The 21,231-nt window shown below is 44.2% G+C and overlaps 1 protein-coding gene across 1 annotated transcript in view; it reads left to right on the top strand.

Moving 5' to 3' along the window:
• The window catches only part of LOC119188154 (uncharacterized), a 54,624-nt gene extending 33,408 nt beyond the window's left edge, over positions 1 to 21,216 (top strand). The window contains exons 8-10 of the mRNA XM_075879215.1: positions 2,843 to 3,023; positions 6,013 to 6,184; positions 16,577 to 21,216. Of these exons, the coding sequence (XP_075735330.1) occupies positions 2,843 to 3,023; positions 6,013 to 6,184; positions 16,577 to 16,707 (484 nt within the window). The 3' untranslated portion in view covers positions 16,708 to 21,216. The remainder of the gene's footprint in view (positions 1 to 2,842; positions 3,024 to 6,012; positions 6,185 to 16,576) is intronic.
• Positions 21,217 to 21,231: the final 15 nt, after the last annotated feature.

Here is a 21,231-nt window from a genome sequence, read left to right as displayed (position 1 = left end):
ATACCACGCTTAAGCATGTCATCCGCTTGCTTAGCGATTTCTGCGTGTTCAGAGGCAGAGACTCGACGCGGGTGATGCCGAACAGGAACTTCAGAGCCAATGTCGATTCTGTGCTGCACCAAAGGAGTGTGTCCGTGCTCACTGGGTGACATTGCCACGCAGTCACGGAATTTCCGTAGAAGTGCTTGAATCTCAGCTTTCTGTCACGGAATCAAGTTGGGGCCGAAGTTGAATTCATTCCAGTCTAAGGGCGATGCAGTTGGTGGTGATGGTGCTATGGGCTGTACTACTGCTACGACAGACGGTGCTTCAAGGTAGGTACAAGTTACGAGGACGGTTCCTGACGGCATGCACAGGATACTGTCGGACAGGTTGAAGACAAGCACTGCAAAGGTTTTGCCGGAACAGCGATGGAAGGCCCGCGGCATTGCGAATTCACTTCCAGGCCGGGAACAAACGGTTCTTTCTACAACCTTGTCAACGAAGGACTTGTCGGGGCTTTAAACAGGAATTCACGCAGCAGACGACAAGGGGATGATAACTGAGGTTGCCGTAAACACAGGATTGAAAAGCGGGGATGGTTTTCCAATTTGAGGTTGTTCACTTCTGTTTGTACCCACGGCCGTATTCGTGCCCGTTTTTAGAATGCCCACTCTCGAAGAAAATTTAATAATCAGACTTTTCATCATGCGGTAGTTGTCAGTGAGCACGGAGCGCACTTTGTCAACAGTTCTGTAAAGCTTTATTGGAAGCTAGCTTTATTGGAAGCTAGCTTTATTGGAGCAAGCTTTATTGGAAGTTTCAACACTTGCTCGAATCAGTGCCGAAGCAGTAGATGTCAGTTCAATGATGCAATCAGTGCCGTTAAGCTGCAAATTAATGCCAAACTCTGCACACCAATCACACAGCCTTAGACCACTGGCACGCACAGGTTTGGGACAACAAGGAACCGCTGTCTCACTGTCTTCCCAAGGGCACACACATTCAGGCATATTTCACCGAGAGTAGGTAGAGTGGCTCCTTCAGCTAGGACGAGATGGGGTCGATCGACCTTTTCAGGGTGCACCGAAAATCTTCCAAACAAGTAACTCATAGCTAAAAAACTGAAGGCAGCCCCTGTGTCCACTAGCGCTTCAACGTGCTGTGGCAGATCTCCAAGCTTCACCAGCAGAGTTGGCATCTTGCTGAAGGGGCCAAGTGGGCCAAGTGAAAGAAGAGGGACTTCAGCCATCATGCGGGGTCCTGCCCTCGATGGCCCGCATTGTAGTTTCCCTAATAAGACTGCATAGGAGGAGCCGAGTTTGTCCGCGACACGGTCACCCGAGGGCAGTTCCGAGCAAAATGCCCAACATCATGGCAGTGATAGCACCGGAGTACCGCTGTAGGATCGTGGAGCCGAGTAGGAGCCAAATGCCAGGTTCAGGATGGTGCGTCCGTGTAGGTTGGCCTCCGGTATGGATCCTCAGCTGCTTGCGAGCGTTCTTGTATCTCCGCCTCAAGGGCGACAGCTAAAGCTGATCGTACGTCAATCGGACGAGCGAGGCAGATGAAGTGCTAGACGCTTCTGTTATTGATGGCATCAACAAAGGCATTAGCAGCAATAAGGCCTGTGGTTGCGGTAGGGCAACCCGACAAGGCCTTCCGGGACAAGCTGCCGACGTGAGCAGTGAGCCCTTGAAGGTCGCGGTGACCTTGTTGGACGTGTTTCAGTTGTGTAAGGTAGAGCTGAAGAAGATGACTGTGGCCAAATCTGGTTTCCAGCGTTGAGACCAGAGCCTCATAGTTCGAGCAGACGACTTGCCGGATGTACTTGAGGTATTCAACTGCGGCGCCACAGAGCTGCACAACGAGCACCTGAGCTTTATTTTGAACTGTCCAGCCGTTTAGGGCAGCAACGGACTCGAACTGCACCAAAAATGCTGCCCACGACGTGGTGCCATCGAAGGTAGGCAGTGGAAGTTGTGCTCCGAAAAACCGAGGCTGAGCTGACAGAGGAACATTTCGTTCGACTGCGATAGACACACGTTGCTGAAGGCCAGACTGCTCCTCAATGACAAAGAGCTGCGCAGCTAGGTCGACGACGACATCCGCCGTCGGGGCACGTTAGGCAAGGGTGGCCTCAAGAGAGAGCAAGCGGGTAGCAAAGCGAGTTTCATAATCTTGCATAAGGGCTCGTATGTCGGCCTCACCTTGTGAAACAAGGGCTTTCAGGCAGTCAGGTATAGGTAGACTGGCACCAGCGCTGGACTGTTGACGGTGATTTGGCGTATCCTGGACATCAAACTTCGACAGAAGAGGCTGATGGGGCGCTGATGGCAGGATGTGTGATGAGACTGAGGCTCCCGCAGCCTGTGCCAAGCTTTCCTGCGTAGTCGGGACAGGAGCTTCCAGGGCCGTTGACGACGTGTCGTCTTCTGTAGGGTGCATCTGTGAAGTGTCGACTGCTGCTGTCACCACGGCAGCCTCACTCCTTGTAAACATGGGTTAACGTTGTCACCGCTGCCACCAAATGTAACGTACAAGAGCCACTCACTCGAACACAATCTAACACAACACTGTCTCCGTCGTTCTCTTTCCCTGGTCTACCCCTCACGCGCCGGTCACCTCGTTGCTATACAACACTGTCTTCATCGTTCTCTTTTTACAGTCTACCTCTCACGCGCCGGTCACCCCGTTGCTATGATCCACTACAGTATTTTGTGAAATTAAGGGAGTGTTGCTCTCAAGTAGAGTATGAAATTTTTCATTTGACTTGTATAAAAATTATAACACGGTAACGAATACAGTTCTGTTCAACTTATGACTTCTACACATGTTCATCTCTTATTGTTTTCACTTGCAGGGCAATCAGGCCACTGCCTCTGATGCGGGCTTTTGCAGTGCACTACACGAATCCTCGATATCAAGGCTTCATGAGACACTTGGGCATTGCCATAATGAAGTACACGAGGAATCCCATCAAGCCTAACATTGAAGATGCCATTATGTCGCTGCAAACTATGATCTTTTCCGACTATGAAGAGGTGTGTGTGTGTTTTATTATGCTCCTACTCCTGCCTGTGGTGTCGTCCGAGCTTTTCTAGATTTAGTCGCGCTTTGTGCAAGGAAATCGGCATTCATACTTTGTGCTTCATCGTTGTAAGCATTGCTGCGACATGGCAGTCACTTCACATTTTCATATGTAGCAGTTAAGCGCAATTCTCCAAGAAAAGCAGTGTAGTTAAACCACAAACTTGTTATTCGATGGGATTACGGTTTCACTGCCAATGTATGGTGTACCTAATGGGCAGACCGTAGGTCGGCGAACTCACTCACGAGTCGACTCACTCGGACTCTCTCAGACTCAGATCGAGCTGTAAGTCTGAGGCTAAGTGAGTTCGGGCCAGGAAAATTTTGGTGAGTGTGAGTCCGAGTGAGTCCAAAGCACAAGATATATTTCTTGAGTGAGACTGAGTGAGTTCAATTTTCTTTTGCCAACTTATGGTCCTATCTATATACCCTTCAGCATTACTATCAGCTTTACCTGGACTCGTACTACTCCCACACATTCCAAAGCCGTGTTCTTTGTACTCCATTTCAATATTTATTGATAAGAGGTGCAAATTAAGTAGAAGGGTGTTTTGATCTGCCCCTCGCCAACTATTCTGGGTAAGTTCTTGATAAATATATCTTATGTTGTCATCTCTTCTAAGAAAAATGACCTTACTCATAACTCACTCGTAATTAAAGCTACTATATCAGTTGGTGCCAAAAAGAGCACCGATTACATGACATATTGGTGTTAAAGAGCATGGACACCAGGTTTAAAAGAGTTAATTCAAGGTTAACGGACTTGTGAGTTGACTCACTTGGACTCGCTCACGCTCAGACCAAGCTATGAGGCTGAGTCTGAGTAAGTCCAGGTGAGTAATGTTTTTGCGAGTTTGAGTGCGAGTCAGTTCGGTTGAAGAAAAGTTTCATTGAAGAAAAGTTCGTCTCAGGAAAATTTTGGTGAGTGTGAGTCCGAGTGAGTCGAAAGTGCAAAATATGTTTAATGAGTGAGTCGGAGTGAGCTCCACAAATTTTGCCGACCTCTGGGGCAGACACTTACATTGGGCACTGTGTACTGCACCTTTATATGTATTTCGTGAGCATGTTTTCATCAAATGTGAATGCATCTTGGAATATAAACTGGATTATTGTAAAGCTTCACAGTCTATGCCACTTCCACATAAACTTGCCCTTCATGCCTCTTTAAAAATGTCCACAACAAGGTGAATAACTTTCACGTCAGCAATAGTCTTTGATACCTAAATTCATAACACCTAGAAATATGCAAAACATTCAAAATTTCAAATTCAAATTGAACACTTTTTTGTTGAAGCATATTCAATTAAAAACTGCACATTTGCATTTTTACGAATATTTGGCTGCTACTGTATGTGTGGCCAAAGGCGAATATTTGCACAAATTTGGATATTCAGATAAATAGTGAATTACGAGTTTCATGCATTCTTATATTTACAGTAAAACATCACCAATAAATGCTTGTTTTAAATCTATTACGGTTAAAATGTAAATGCCATGAATCACTGAGATTGTGTAGAGTCTGATATAGGCGTCGCTGTCACATTGGATCATATTATATCCGCTGGTTCTTGCGTACTGTGACCACAGTTTGTGGCATAAAGGTTAACTGCGACCCTGAACTAGCAGTGCAGCTAATGCCACGGTGCTCTGCAAGAGGGTTTCTATTATTTTAGAAAGCCTAGAGAAGAGCCCTTAAAGTATTTCGCCTTTGGAGCCAGCGTCCATGGCAATGTCATTCCAGATAGGCATCGCAAAGCATGAACTGCACTATTTCTAAACAGCCCTATCACAATAATAATCGTAAAGGGGTGTTTCCATCAAATTTCGAGGCTATAATAAGCTTGTTGTGGGTTTCTTTTATATGCAAGGACACTCCATACGAAGGGTCAGACGCAGCAAACGTTTAGAATATATATTTTAATCACTTCCAAAGTGTATCTAAATGCTCATTTTCTCGATCAAGACCCATCGCTAGCACCCCAAAACTGACATAGCTCTATAGAAGGGGCAATGAAAGCTGTAGTGACGTCAGACAATCTTTGTGGTGACGTAAATGACCTCCGTAGCTTCGCCACCTCCGTAACGTACATACTGGCAAAGCAGCGGTTACTATCTCACTTGCAGCTTCTGCAGCTGGCCAAGGCAACTGTCTTTGCATTTGTTTTGCTGGTGCTTGTGTGGCATATGTGTGCAAGAGCAGAGGATACTCAGCACGACGTGTGTCGCAGCCTTTCGTGGTCACGTGACCAAGCCACCTACGCTGCTACGTCTGCCCTATTCGGCGCCCAGAAACCAAAACTGAAAATTGTCTATATAAATAGGGCAAAAAGCCGCTAGCAAATAGTAGAGAAATACCATACACAAAGCTTGCATGCATAGCGTTACCACTCGTCACTCAATGGGAGCCCGTAAAAGAGTTAGCATACGACGTCAACTTTAGGCTGACGGCCCCCTGACATGGAATTGTCCGCAGTTGCCTTCTGACGAAATAAAGTTTTACCATCCATGCCAGTCTTATGCACACGGAAGGTCCAAAGCCTCTCTTAATGGCTTTCAGCTGCTCGTGCTGCCATCGCCAGTAGTGAACACAAAACTCGACTCTGTTGTGCCTCCTGGCGGCCCTGTTGCCAATGTTTAGTGCACAATCAATCACTTGAAAGCAGTCGTGTAAATTCCGTATCGCCACTTGCAATTCTGTCTTGGCTTAGATTGTGGCTCATGCATTGATAGTATGCATGATGCTTAAGAGATGGTGCCAGGGTGTCGTGCGCTATAATCATCAGTGGTCTAAAGGAATGCAACTTAACTGCTGCAATTTCGGAGGTGCAATAATTACTTGCAGAAATAAAAAAACTTATTTTTGCTGGGCAATGCGGGGAGTGCGAGAATCATGTGAGTGCATAGATTACGGGAGTAAATATGGTAAATCATGTTGTTTTTCAGGCAGGGGACAAGATCAAGCAAGTTGCAAACAGTGGGATACCTCTGCTTATAGCATTCAGTGAGAATGATCGAGCCATCAACCCAGAAGTGATCTTCAACATGGTGGACCTTATTGGCACGCGCAACCAAGATCTGTGGCTCTACGATGCCGATGGAAAGTTGGTCAGAAAAGGCAAGTATAATTGCTCCGACAAAGAAATATCTACAGCCCAGTCTTATCCTAGTACCATGAGTCAAGTTAAACGGCAGTGCTTAATCTTTTTAAGGGTCAATTTTTTTTCCAAACGCATTCCATGAAGTGCATTTTTTTATTATTGCTGAATGAAATTCTTCAGATGAATCTATTTCAGAAACGTATTGTTCAAAATTTTGGGGGGTGACCACCAAGTCACACAAAAAATCTTTGGTGTTGTTACATGCTTGTGGTTTATTCAAGAGTAACAACAGGATAAATTTTATTTAAAAAAAACTTACACGACTGTTAAAAATTACAGGTTGAAATAAGTGACCTTGTAGTTTACACATGTACAAAAAAATTGGGGGACCCTTAAGGTGGCGGTTCTACTGTCGCCATATTGCGAGTAGTTCTGGAAAAAACACCAGACGGCGCCACCAAGTCAGGACTGGAAGGCCAACATTTCGGAGGTGAACTGCCACACGTGTGCCGGCGCACCACACTGCATGACGAGGGGGTGCAAATTGCGCTGACACGGTTCGAAGAAATGAGGCACTGAGCAGGGGCTTTTTTTTTTTCTCCCCTTCAACGACACCTCCATCTCTCTCCATGCTCACTAGCCCCTGACCCCTGCAGTCGCTGCTTTTCAAGAGATCCCTCATGTAGGCTGCGTAGCCTGCTTGGCCAGCTGCTCTACGTTCCATACAGTGCCGGAATGCGGGGTTGAGTGAAAAACTCTATCGCGGAGGTCACAACAATGTATACAACGGAGATCAAAACTTGGACTATGAGTATTCATGCGAGGTTCAACGGAACAGTTCGTTCTACAAATAATTGGGGTTGCTGGAGCATGATGCGGTTCGGTGGGACAGGAGAAGGCAAATTATATTTGACTATGTATACTTCCTTCCCAGTATGACCTAAGCTTCCGAATTTTCAAAAAAAAAAAAAAAACAAAAAAAAAACGGGTAGTTAGGCAAATCGCGTGCTAAGAAGTGCGGCCGCTGTGACTCACGGTGCCCAACACGTGCCGACTGCATAATCATTAGTTTTCCCCACTATACGTAGCGTAATTTATTTCATTAGAATTGAAACTTCAGCAGGCTAGTATGAACTCATGTTTTGGTTGATGCAGCGTTTATTTATCACGTTGCCGTACGCAAAGCATCGGACTAGTCGACAAACTATTTTTATGACGAAAATGAAGCAATTACCTCTTGTGTGTCATATGAGCGAGACTCGCACATGCGTGGCCTGAATGGTCCAGGTGCGTTATTCCCTTGTCCAAGTAACGACTTCTCTATTCGCGTACGCTATTTCAACATCATTTTTTTTGCCTGTAAAGGTCGTGGCAATAACATGAAGAGTGATCGTTTCGCCCAAATCAGTTATTGACTGCAAGCTCGTAGATTCGAGGCCGTTACCTCAAGCTCTATAAACATCTCATGATAAAAACTGGGGCGGATTCACACAAACCTCCCAGGAGTGCAACAAGGGAGGGGAAGACTCATGGTACAGTGCATCTCCCATGCATCTTTCTACACAGCCGCTGCTTGTATTACTTCTATGTCGTACCCATTTCGAGTTCGTAAAGTGCATGCAAGGCAAAAACATGAGTACACAAATACAATAGTTGCAAAGGAGTTGAAGAAAAGGTCTTGTCGCACTGGATTCTTTTCAGAAACGTTTCTGTTCTTTTCGAGCTACTAGGCGTAAGTCCAAGATCGGCTATTTCTATAGACTCGTCAGCCTTATGACTCACGCTAACAAGTCAAGGAGCTGCTATCTTGACGCATTGACAGTTCTCCGCACGGCAGACTTCCCAATGACGAATTGTCAGCAGGTGCCGCATGCCCTTGACATTTTTCTCTATTCTTTTTCTCCCCTTCCCCCTCCCCGTGTAGGGTAGCATATAAGCCTTTCCTTTGCCTTTCTCTCTCTCTCTCTCCTTCAGGCGAAAGCGTCGGCAGGGTGCCTTGTCGCATGGTGTTGTACACTGGCACTGAAGAAAACCAACAAGTTCCCTACTCGACGTTGCAATCCTTAGATTGAGTGGCATAAACCCTCAGTGCATAGGAAATATAGATGGGCTTCACCACTGCCGCTCTCCCACCAGACCTGCTCAGTGGGAGCATAGTCAAAAGTTATCCGCCTTTCTGCCTCCCTGAAGGACCTCACTTGTCGCGGGTGCTTCAAAGCAGAAAAAAAGAGCCCTGGTGCCTCATTGCTGTCCCCGCACCGAAGTACTTTCTTACACCACGCCATGCATTCAGCAAATTTCATGCCACTTCGCTTCGTTGTTACTGGCTGAAAAATCTGCAAGATTTTCAGGCAGTAGCATGATTTTAGCCAGTTTATGCAGTGAGCAACGGAATAAATATTGCTCGGTTTTGTGGTTTATTGAAACCGATGACGGATATTCACAGCCGACTCCGAGAGAAGAGTTTGCAAGCGCCCGCGTCCCCTTAGAGCGAGTTTGCAGTGATTGTGAGGAACGCCGTCATGGGGTACTCCAGAACATTGGTGTTCGCGCATTTCGGCGCTATGGAAATGTGCGCTTGTCGTATATAAAGGCGGAAAGCGAACACGCGTCCTCAACTCCTGCCGCACCATAGTTTTCCCCAGAGTAAATAAATGAAATAAACACGCAGAAAGTACAAAACAGACTTCATCTCATTCCTGTAGGTGTGCCTCGTTTCGTGTTTGTGCTGTTTGTTGTGATGGGTTCATACCAACAAGCGCAGCACGTCTGAAGCTCCGTATATTTCACGGTAAAAAAAAAAGATATTCACAAATACCTTACCCACGCACGTCTTCTCAGTTCGCTCGTATCGCTCGTTTATCGTTCGTTTATCTGCTTTCTTCTGACTGTCGTCGCACAGCCCTCGCTTTTCGCTATAGTCCGTGGGGGGTGAGGAAGGCGACAAAGACGTGCACACATAAAAGAGGGACTTTCCAAGAATTCGGCCTTTCTTTTCCCGTGAAGATGCTCACCCCATCCTCTCGGAGGATACTGCCCACCTGTTTTCACGCTCTCCCGCGGTACCGCGCAGCCTTATGAGACTCTGAGGGGAGGAAGGCTTACAGATGACGGTGCATGGTTTGAAGTTAGAAAAGATGTTTCCTCCTACGGCAAAATGTTTTCGCACGCCGCATTCGGGGAGACAGGGAACCTTCAAATTCAGCACTTTCCTTATTTCTGTTTAGGTGGCGAGAAGATTTTCGTTGTAGTGATAGGAATAATGTAGATTTCTCAATATTCCTGCAGTTCTTGTGTGCGATTCGTGTGCATAAGTATACCACAAGACCATAACTGTTATATTTTAGGCTATGCATGCTTAGATTTCAGCGCTATTTCAAGATAACAACGATTTTGTTGATGTTTACGGCACGATAAATTAAGACAATTTGCGAGCTTTGTTTCGCATTTCTGCTTGCTTTATTGAAAAACGCTACGTTGAGGAAATAGATCAGGGGTTCTAGTTTATCCACGTGCAAATTCAGCTAACGAACTTCAGCAGTTCTCCGCAAAAATGGGCCACGGTAGGTCTATCTAATGAGAATATTGCCCAATTTAGATCAATATAATTAAAAAGTGAGGGGGCATACATAAATAAAATTGAGCACTCAAACAGAAAATGCCATCCTCTATATACACCCAGAAAATGAATTTTCTCTAGCGAATAGGTGCCGGATAGTCCGCATCGACATTTACTAAATTTGGCTCTTTTCAAAAGCTAATCAGCAATACAGTAAAAGTGGTAGAATAATTTGCTACGTTGACGAAATAGATAAATATGTCTTAAATGTTCTGCGCAAAGAACAGTGCTGTAACTGCAGCAGATTTTTCAGAAAATGGTCACTGCTGACACACAGTCAGACCAAACCATGTAACTAGCGCTTATTCTTGGCTCTCCCTAGGCAAATTCTAAATGTTTACTTACTTTTAATAGATATGTTTGAAATGTACAAAAATTAAGCTTTTCAATGACACATAAACCAACTATATAAGAAAAGAAGAACAGCCGCCACGTCAGTTGGAAAAGTGACAAAAACGATGTGTTCGTGCCGCCGGAGTGAGACCGCCGCCTTAAGCTTCGCCTTTAAGAGTTGAACGCGATAGCGAAATCCGGCCCAATGTCTCACAAGGTCTCACCGATAGCACACAGACACACAAATCGCACATACAGGTGCAAATCGTACATACAGGTTTTTGATCTAAAGCAAGTGTCTCATGGCCTCCAAGATACCCACCGCGCGCTCGCCATTTCGGAGGCCATAAAGAGTCTCACAATGCCTCACAGATGGCAGCACATTATCTAGTCTTTGCTGTTTGCTTGATCAACGCCTCTGGAAAGGCATGATATGTTTTCCAATAGATGGACATAGTTGTCTATTTTTAGAGCTGTTTGAAAGGTCGTGTGTGTTTTTAGCGGTGATGGCTTCACTATCCTGGCCTTTTTCGACGTAGTTTGATAGCCTCCCAAATGCGCCTACAAATCGCCGAATGGGCTAGTTTTTGCACTGACACCTGTCGAACAAAATCTGTTAAGGAGACAACTTCCACTACATGGCATTTAAGTAGTGTTTTTTCCCGAAGCAGCTGCAAGTAACATCATGGCTTTGTGGTAGGACACCTGCTTTCCATGGGAACGGCCCGGGATCGATCCTCAATGGGACCGAAAATTGTATTCTTTATATTATTTGCTTCCTTCTTGATTTTTTGTTTGCAGACGATTTTTCGCTCACAACCAACGATGCCGACAGCAACGGTGGAATTTCTGCGACACGAGCTCTCTAACGCTATTGCGTTAATAAAAGCAAAAAGTAGCGTTCAGTAAACCAAGGGGAGGAGAACAGCCACCCTTTATTCAGTCAGCATCATCTCACCGCGCACGATTTCGAGATGTCGATCACTCATCAGCGTTTGAGTCTTAACTTGTGGGAAACTCCTCCTATGATGGGCTAACATTTACTGAATCAAAATTTGACAGCTGCTAGACTAGCTTGCAGCAGAGAAACCAGGGTGCATTACCATAATGAAAGCAAACATTGTAGGGGAGCAACTGTGTAGTTATCAGCTCATTTGGAAAGTGAAAATAAGTTTGAAACCAATAATAATCCCTCCCCTTATTGCCAGTGACACAGAAGTGTTCTTTGTCAGTACCCAAGACGGGAAGCACAACCACAGTGACATTGTTTGTGTCAGTCGATGTCCGCACGAAAACGGGTGTAATTGTGTATCGGCGAGCAATTAAGGAGAGAATAACAAATCGGTCATCTTTTTAAAGATGCTGAACTGGAAAGCCATCAATTTGGCAGGCACAACAAGCAAGAAACAGCCGAAGAAAGAAATTGAAACTAAAGCATAAAAAAGAACAAAGAAAACAGAAAGATATTGGTGCAAGTAAAAATTATATGAAGAAACCGACTCTCCAGCCACATTTAGTGTTTAGTTTTTAATTTTAAAACTTGGCCGTTTTTTTTGTAATCGATTCGGTCTTTGCTTTAGGGAATGACTCTCTAGCCTACTCCAAAGCTGGAGCTTCTTTAGTGGTGGACTCTCTCTTCACTGTTGCTCTTCCCGTCGTTTCGTAGTGTGGCATCATGCGCCAAGCTAGAGAAATGATCGGGGAAAAAAAACGCGTTTTAAACATACGGGCAATGACATACATGTACGTCTTTGACAGTCTTCTGGTTGTTAGCTCATAACGCACTTGTATGTTATGACGTTTTAAAGGATAACTCTTCCATGTCGCTGATGTACCTGTATGTATCACTGGTAGGCTAGTGCGAACATTTGAATGCTTCGAATATTCGAATGAATAGTGGAGTATTCGAATTTGCCTTGATTCAAATTTAGATTATTGTAAATCTCGAAGTATTCGCAATGAAGGAATAGTAGAAGGAGGGTACGAGGAGAGGAAGGACAAGGAGGTTACGAAAAGCTGTATATTAGTGTAGTATCATGCGTCAGACGCGACGCACGGAGAACACAGGGCACGACGCTTAAGTGCAGGCTGGCGAAGCTTGGGAAGGACGGCCACCATTTGGCCTGGCATCTTGAATAGTTCGGCGAGCTGAGCCGCCACCTTGCATTGGATGCGACAACACAACGTCGACTTGTGCTCTCGATAACTGTAGCAACGCGCGGTCGCTGTGCTCCTCCTCTCTTGCTACGTCGAATGCCTTCTGTAGGGAGAAGTCCTTGCCCATCTTAAAACAAGTTCTTTGGACGTGCGGCAACGCGATGCCAGAGACGATTTGGTTGAAGGCGAGGATATTGCCCGCCACACCGAATTCGCAAAGCTTGGCTACTCGGCGTACTTCCTGAATAAATTCGACACCGACTAGTCTGGTCCCTGATGCAGCGCTTTGAATTAGGCGCGCAGACACACCGCATCCGGTCGCGGGTCAAATAGTTCATTAAGCGGCACAAGAGCTGTGTCGTTCACACTCAGCGTTGTCTCCTTAGTTGGCCGGTCAGCTCCCGGCTGCTGCTCATCTTAGGGGGCATGCAGCTAGGTGTTGAGTCCCTCGACGCCCAAGGCGTTCAGGAGCAGCGCCTTCTTGTGCTCCGGCGTGGCGTCCCTGGCAGCAGCGTCGATGTAGACCTGTAACACAAGACGCTACTGCCTCCATGGAATAGGTTGTACACTGGGGCACTGAAGAAACGGAGGCGGAGGTATAGCCGCCAAAGAGAGCGTCGAGAAGGAAGTTCAGGAGAGGCAGGCACGTCGGTAGGCCTTTTCGTCGGTATCAAGCATCTCGTCCGCTGCACGATACTACAATTAGTCCGCATGTAACTGCTTGTAAGGGTGGTTTCACTGCAGTGTAGGGATGTCAAGCCGTGAAAGCCAGGAGGAATCTGCCTTGCCATGAAGTTTTCTTCAAATTTAAAGGAGCTCTGCAACACTCTTTAAGAATGGTCAGAAAGCGCTGCCGATCGGTAGTCGAGGCTACCGAGAACAAGTGAGCGAAATATTATAACGCCAACACGTAATTCACAACGAATTCTCAAAGTCAGCTAAGATTTGCTCTCTTCTTTTGGCAAATGATGCCACAAGTTCAAAAATAAGTCCTCACAGCCATTGTATCAACCATGGGCTGATGTGAGCATGGTGCGCTCGGTCGTTACTGGGGCCGCCACTTGTCCACACGTACGCATGCAATCTCACTGAAAAGCCGCATATTCGAAGAAAACAAAAAGAGAGAAAATGCGCTAGAGATCGTGAGGTGCACGTAACATATTTTTTTCCACATGCGATCCCTCCCTGCTTAGCTTAGAGTGCTTTCGTTGGGACGAGAAAATAGAATGCAATTGTAGTGTGCAATGAATCTTTGCGACTCTGCTCGTACTGGATGAATTCTAAAAATTTTTGACGAGGTGAATTCGTGAGGCAATAAGCTTCCTTAGTGAAACCATTTCATGGCTATTTCAAAAAGTGTTGCTAGGCCTTTTTAAATGAACATATTGCTCTGAAATCAATTGATCATTTTTTTAAGGTTAAAAGCTTGTTATGATGGCTTATATGCTCTATGTAGGGAAATAAATTTTAATAAAATCTTACGTATTTTACAGGTCATCACTCAAAAGTCGAATCCTGCTACTACTCAAAGTTATTTTGACTTCCTTTAAACAAACAAAAATGGAGTTTGTAGAGAGGCTCTATTTCAGTTAAAACAAATATTCTGGAAGTTTGTTAGGTCATGATTATTATGCCCATTTTTCTTAATATGTCATATATATAGAATTCGGTTCGAAATTATTTGACCAAAATTGATATTCCCTTCAAGCCTAAAATTCACTATTTGCACAAGCCTATTCACTGGACCTTTGTCAATATACCTGTATCACTTGGTCTTGCACTGTAACATATAAAGTTGACGAATATCCGCGTGCTTATGCTAGCTTTTGTGTATATCTGGAGCTTTCTTTTTGCTATGCTTGGCTTGATCGAGCTACAATTTCATTAGTGGCTCCAGGGCACAACTCGTGAACATGGTTGCGCCATGTGGAGTCGGAGCATCTACAGATGGGTGGGTCTTGGACTTCATATGTTGCCGCACCATGATTCTTAATCCCAATTTTCGCACCACAGCACAATGCTACTACTCTTGCGTGTTTCTACTATCTCTTGCGTGTGTTTTTTCTTTTTTAGAGACAAATTCCACCGGACTTACGTCACGAAAATGTGGTGGTGCTGTTTTGGTAGGCAAAAGACGCTCTGCCTACCGCAGTTTCGGCTAGGTTTTCAATGGTGCATGTGGTGTTCTCAGACAAGCGATGAGGAAAAAAAAACAGTATGCCGACGAGCTGCGTCGCAGTTGGATGTGAGTCGCGTCTACCAGTTTTGTTTGTTGGCGCACATCGCAGCCCTCAGCGCTTATGGCTTTCACAACGCTTATGGCGTCTCACAAGGTCGTTTTGTTGGCGCACATTGCATCCCTAAGTGCTAATGGCGGAAGTTACGTGCGGACGTCGCTATATTTTACCCATATTGTCGACATCGGCCTACCTGTGTTTACAAACATGGAATGGGTCTATATGTTGTCTCTCATTGTTTGTGCAATGTGTGGGAATCGAGGCTAGCACGCCGCCTTTGCGCGAGCTTCGCCGCCTCTTTCTGCGTTCTCATGTCCCGACATGACTCCCCTCCTCCGTGGTCTGTCGCGCTGGGAGAGCGGGGAGTGATGTTTTAACCCCTTTCGCCTGGTGGCGGATGTCGACTGTGGCGCCGCGCGCGAAGTCTCTTCAAGACGGTCCACGCGGGCGCGCGGGTCAGGAGCGAGAGAGAATTTCTCTGGGAGGACATGGGGTAACCACACATTTCTTTTCCGTCCGTGGGTTTCTTTTGTTTGGGGCTCGTTCGGACTTCGCCAACAGCGCCTTGCGCCCGCAGCGAATGCTTACCTTTTGTCCTCCCCCCCCCCCTTCCGAACCCTAGGCCGAAAAGCAGTGTGGTGTCCTGGTGCGAGGCCAGGCTACGTCGATTCGTATCTTTCTGAAGCCAACGCGAGCGCCTTCACCCTTGCTCAAGCAATCGGGCCCTTTGTCCCGGTTTCCCCGTGAATCCCTTGCCCACGGAGACGTGCTTGCGGCTGCCCATTTGCTTTCCTGCCGCACCTTTGCAACGCACTCTGTACTGCGTTTTGGTGTTGCTGCAGACAATAAAGTGTTGTGACCTTGAGCAGTACCGTGTTCTCACCATGGCGACGGTTAATGCGTGTCCTGTGGCTCACTACGACCGGACCCACGTTAGTGGACGTACTCCTTCGGGATATGTGTACACTACAAATGCCATGCCTTCTTTTGAGCAGCAAAAGTGCTTCTGTTGTCAGTGTTCGTTCTCTGTGTTAATGTCTGTTTTCTGTAATACCTTTTTCACCTGTTGCTCTCTCATTTATTTACTGTTCCCCTTGTTCTGAGTGGCCAAGAATCTGAACACGGTTTTCTGATCCTGACAGTGGCAGCCTTGTGATAGTGTATGCGTTCTGAGAACAGGGGTGTTATGTGAAATCCACAGGGTGCTTTATACTTTTCTTATGTAAGAATGTCAAGAACATACTAAGTCTGTTTGGCATTGCTCATGTCATTTTTTATTCGGCATGACTAAAATTGAGCCATTGGATACATTTTGTAATGTTTGAGATAAATAACTGATTCTGACTGCGATGCATTCAGACATGTCACTCCTGCCGAGCTTTTATTACTATCTCTGATAAGCGATAACCTGTACAGATTATTTTGAAATACTTGAAATGAGCAATAATAATAGAGTGCAGCTGTGAACCGATATACTAAATATAACTGATTTGCATTAATGGTAAACAAACTGGTCTTAAGTGGTCATCCCATGAGAGATTTTAAACCAGATAGAAACATAAGTTTTTTTTATATAATCATTGCAGAATTCTTTAAGTTGATAGAGAAGATTCATCAATTTTCATTTTATCTGTGTTACTTCATGTATTTTATAACAATCAATCCACATTCAGTGCTGTATTTTGCCAACTTGTGCTAGCAGTAGTTTTATCAAAATACTTCTAGTGCAGTTCCTGTCCAAGTCTGCCTTCTTACTGCACAACATTATTTTGTTTTGGTTTGATTTTACTCATGCATAGTTTCATGTTCTTGTTTAATGTGTATCCAAAATGGTGTTCACCTGTTTTGGATTCTTATGGCCTGACTGGAACTGATGACATTGCTCTCAATGAATTTTGCGTTCACTTTTGCTTATATTTTGAAAACTGCACTCCTACATTGTTTGCTGGCATGTCTCAACCTGCAATTTACACTTGGTAACTCATATCAGTACATGCAAATATCCCTCAATTCGTAGTTTAAATATCTTGTTGACATATGTCTTACCACTCCTTATGCCTCAGGGTCGACATCAGGCTCCAGGAAAGTAATGTTGTTCAAGAAAGGAGGCCACTATTTGTTCCGCCGGCATCCAGAGGTCGTCAATTCTGCTGTCATGGAGCTTCTTCAAACAGCCCTTGCATCGAGCAAGTAACAGGTCTTTGAAATGACGACGGATGTTTTGCTAAGACAACACCTCACACTATGCCACTGACATCGTCCTGAATTCTGCGTCAAGTGAACTTCCTTAAAGCTAAACGAACGTAGAGCGCTGCAAAGTAACATTGACTTCCATTGACTCTCTCTCCATTCTACAAATGTTTCTCATATTTGTCTAACCACTACTCTGACGATTCATGAGCGCAGCACTTTCCAGCGTTGTTTGACACTCTTAAAATGATTAGCAAACTGTGTGTGAAGGTTCTCCATACATTAGAGCTTCGAAAGTTGACCAAACTCTGGGTAACTTCTGTCTTTTGAAACTTTGTACATAACACCACCTTTGGAAACCTTGTGCCATCTTCTGACATTTCCGCTGGTTTTTGCAGTGAGTTAAACTATCTGTGGCATGATTGCTCAGGTTTGGCCGCTTGTCTTGTTTACACTACAGCAGCTAAATTAATTGTGTGTCAGAAAGACCAGCTGAAGTACCCTGGGGTCACCTAAACCGAGCCGAGATCCACGTTTACATTTACAAGCAATAATTTGTGCTGGTGTATAGGTCACTTGAGATGTGTAAACTGGTAGCTTCACAAGCATCACTTTAAGCACTCACTAATGTGACAGTCTCAGGAATACTGGCTAGTTCAAGCTGTAGTTTTTCATTTTGGCTTCTTCTAAAGCTTGTTTCTAAGGTATAATATAGTGACCTAATAATACGCATGATGCAGGGTAAAGCTAGATAAAGAATCATGATCACCCACAAACTCTGGACCTTCACCAAACACTGAGCAATATTTAGATTTTCCCATTCCCATTTACCTAATCGAGATGCAACATCTCCACCTCATTGCAGAGGCATTTTCCTCCTCTGCAAAGTATGCTCATTTTCGCAACTAGCTGTAGCTTATGCTTTTTGAAAATTGTTCAACTAGACATGCATTCTACAATACTACCTGTATCTTGGAAGCCTTGAGAAGGCATCTATTTGCAAGGTCTGTAGGTTCTGACTTCTTCAAAAAAGTGTCAGTCTTTTATTGAAGCATTACTCAGTGCATAAGGCATCCAATTTATACATCCACCTTTTTACTTTGCTGCTTAAAGCAGCCAGTAAAGTAATGAGCCAATCATGTTCATTACTCACAATTATCCACAGCAAAATGTAGTGTAAATCTTCAAAGAAAAGAAAAAGGCAGACTTACTCAAGCAGTTGGACATGAAATCATGTCTATAATCTTGAAATTTCAAGCTAGAAGCCGTAAACACTGACTGTTCTTAAGTTGTGTTCATTTTGTGCTTCTTACCAAAGATTTTAGCGAGACGGGGGCCTAGAGCGTTGGCCAAATGCACTGCGACGGGCCTTTCCTTTACTTTATCAGTGTTTGCGTCGTACTGTGTGTACCTTCTGCAAGCTTTGTAGCCTCCTAATGAAAGTCATATGCATCTAAAAATTAAAATACACAAAATGTTAGAGAATTCATTAACGTAAAAGTATATACAAGTATGTGCGACCCTTTTTTCTGAATATATATTTCAGCAGAAACTTTGAAAAGAGACTCAGTGACACAGAGATAGAAGAGTGCAATGTTTACTTCCCCATTTTCTTTCAATGCTATGTTTCCTCTCAGCTAGGGTGGCTTGTAGCTCATTTCTTGCCTTTTTCGTTTTTCATGGTGTAAATAGAGTAACCCCTGAGAGCTCATGTTTTGTAAAGATCCCTAGAACAACAAACATTGAAGTTGAAGTAGTGCATGCGAGAGTCTCTGCTCATGAACAAGTCATGGCAATGGAGACTGGTTCAACGATTAACTTTTATGTTTAGGTCATTGTGCAGGCCTCGGATGTCATAAGCAGCACAAAATAGAGGAATACTGGAAAAGGGCTAGACAAAAAAAAAAGTTTTGCGCGAGTGTAGCGAGCTGGGCTTGCTGGTTGCACACAAGTGAAAAACAGCGTGAGAAATCACATGACAAACTGAAAGAAAACGTGCACAGTGCTGTGTGTGTCCTTTCTGTGTGTTCTGTGATTTGTCATGCTGTATTTTTAAAAATAATTTTTTGAAAGGTTGCGGACCTGCCTGCTATGTGCAGAAGAATATTTAACATGCGCATTCGTAGTAGCAGCATTTTCAGACAGAGAAGGTTGTTCGCAGCAGTACGGCACTTTTTTGGGGGGGTCCGTTTTTCGTCCAACAGTGCATGTTTCAAGTGTTTTACTGGTTTGGACAGAGCACATCTGCTATTTTGTGCTAATTCAACTCTTAGCCTTGTTTTGGTGTTTTCACATCACATGATGACTAAAGTGAAGTCGAGGATTTCCTGGAGCACTGGCAGCTTCTTCGAATGATAATGTGGGATATACATTAAGACTGTGTTCGCTAAGTTGAGCCAATTGCAAATATTATCTGGAGTTGGGATTTTCATTTTTTAAGTATTTATTCCTGTGCGAGTTTAAGGCCTAATGAACATGGAGGCGTGCATGAAGTGATGAAACAGTTTACCTCAATTCGTTCACTTCTTATTTCATTGCTTGCGTGCTCTAAGAACTTTTGTTTTGTGGGCTTTTCTGTAGAATTTCGTTAGGTGTGCATCATTTGCAACTAATCTTTCTAGTGAATGTGAGGCTCTTCATGCTTCTGTTGGGCGAATCACCCATGCATTTTATATACGGCTGAAGCTGGTTCCTTGAACTGTACTGTGCATCAATTTTACATGGACTACTGCTTTGCGAGTCTCGAAAGCAATATCTTTTGTACTTCAATATTTCAATTATTTTTTTACATTTGTAATGAATGTTACATGAACCCATTTTGGGATGAATTAGTCACAGTTTGCTCTGAAGTCTTAGTGGTGTGAGTAATTGTGTAGGGTCTAAAGGTTTTTATTGATCACAATTTTCAATGCATTCATTTTACATTCCCTCTTTTTGTTGCATTTTTGGGGTATCTTCACTTTTGGTACAACTTACTGGCACAATTTGTGGCAGCAATACGAATATAGCTTTACTTTTTTTAAGTGTCATGTTTAGTTAGCACATTCTTTTTATGACCGCACGTGTACCCAATTTAGTGTCATGCTAATAGGCCATAATGATAATCTGTTACTTGGTTTTCTTTTGTTTCCTGGGATCACACATTCCTTTTTTTCTGTTGTTTCTACTACACACTTATTGCAGCACTGCCGATTGGTTCTTATTCTGACCAAACTGCAGGCGACACGTCAAATCATGCACCAAATACCATGGAACTTCCCAGGAATTTTACAAAAGCTTTTCTTAGGTGATGCCAAATGTTTTAAAAACTTTGCACGGTGTGGTGTTTTAAGGACGAAGTACTAATTGTATTTCATCAAATGTCGGTGGGCTCAGTGCACGGCAGTGTCCAGATTGTAGCATCTTTAAAGATACTCTTGGAGCTCTTCAATTTGTTTTGTGCTCCGATGTCCACTTCATCGACTTACGAGCTGGGACCTTTCCATCTTCCATTAAGTGGCAGTAGTTTGCTTGCTTGGCAATGCAAACTGCCAAATAATGAGATCATAAGAGAATATGTTTGTTGGCCAGTATAATTAAATCTGACACTGATCTGTGGCAGGCACCTCAATTGTGTTTGCAAAGTGAGCAAAGTTTCACAAAATGAAATGTTGGCAACTGTTTGAAGGTATCACAAACTAAGCACGCTGTTCAAACGAAAATTTGGCAGGGAATTCCGTTTGCTGCTTATCACGTGGCCACGTCGCAACCATATTTATACGTCCTTGTGTGTCGGCTGGGGAAGCAGTCATAATTGTTTTCAAGACGTGTGACCCTGGTGCTGTGCATTAAAATTTTTGCTTCTGCATGCAGCCAGGTCTTCACACACTTGCGTCTACTGCGTGGCAACTTTATTGTATGTGTGTGTTTGTTTTCTGTGTCTTCAATGCTTGTCAGGTTTATAACCACCTGTTTGCTGAGCAAACAGGCTTTGCTTTGACTGCAGAGATATTTATTGGGCTCTCCTGGCGAGCAGCCCTATGAATGACTGTCACTGAAATGCTCCTGTTACCAGATTATGTGAGAAGTTCCGATTGAGCAACAAGTACGTGCAGGGCAAAAAACTAGCGTGGGAAAGAGAATGTGTGTGTGGCAGACATAATCAGCAGATGTTTGCTGAAAACAAAAAAACAGGCAGTATGGCTCTCTATTGCCACCATTCGATTCCGTTCTTTGCGCAAGTAAAAGCTCAGTCTAAAATTCTCACAAGGTCTGGTGCCACTGAAACCTTTTGTGTGTGCTCACATAGATATACTTCTACTGCTATACTACCAGTTAAGTTTTAGACACATGTATTGCTAGCTGGTGAAATTTTCACAAGTGAATGTGGTAGCCTCTTTTTTATATTGGACAATGATGTTCAATTTTATACATTTTTTCGATTACATTCATATTGCTTTTTTTTTTTGTGCAGCCTGTGACATTTCTTCAGTATATGCGACTACATGAAGTTTAATAAAACTGATTGGCAGCACCTGTTTCATTATTT

This window comes from Rhipicephalus microplus, chromosome 2, assembly GCF_043290135.1.
Source record: "Rhipicephalus microplus isolate Deutch F79 chromosome 2, USDA_Rmic, whole genome shotgun sequence".
Classification (NCBI taxonomy): Eukaryota; Metazoa; Arthropoda; class Arachnida; order Ixodida; family Ixodidae; genus Rhipicephalus; species Rhipicephalus microplus.
The sequence above is the reverse complement of the archived record's forward strand: the minus strand, read 5'-3'. Positions and strand labels throughout refer to the sequence as shown.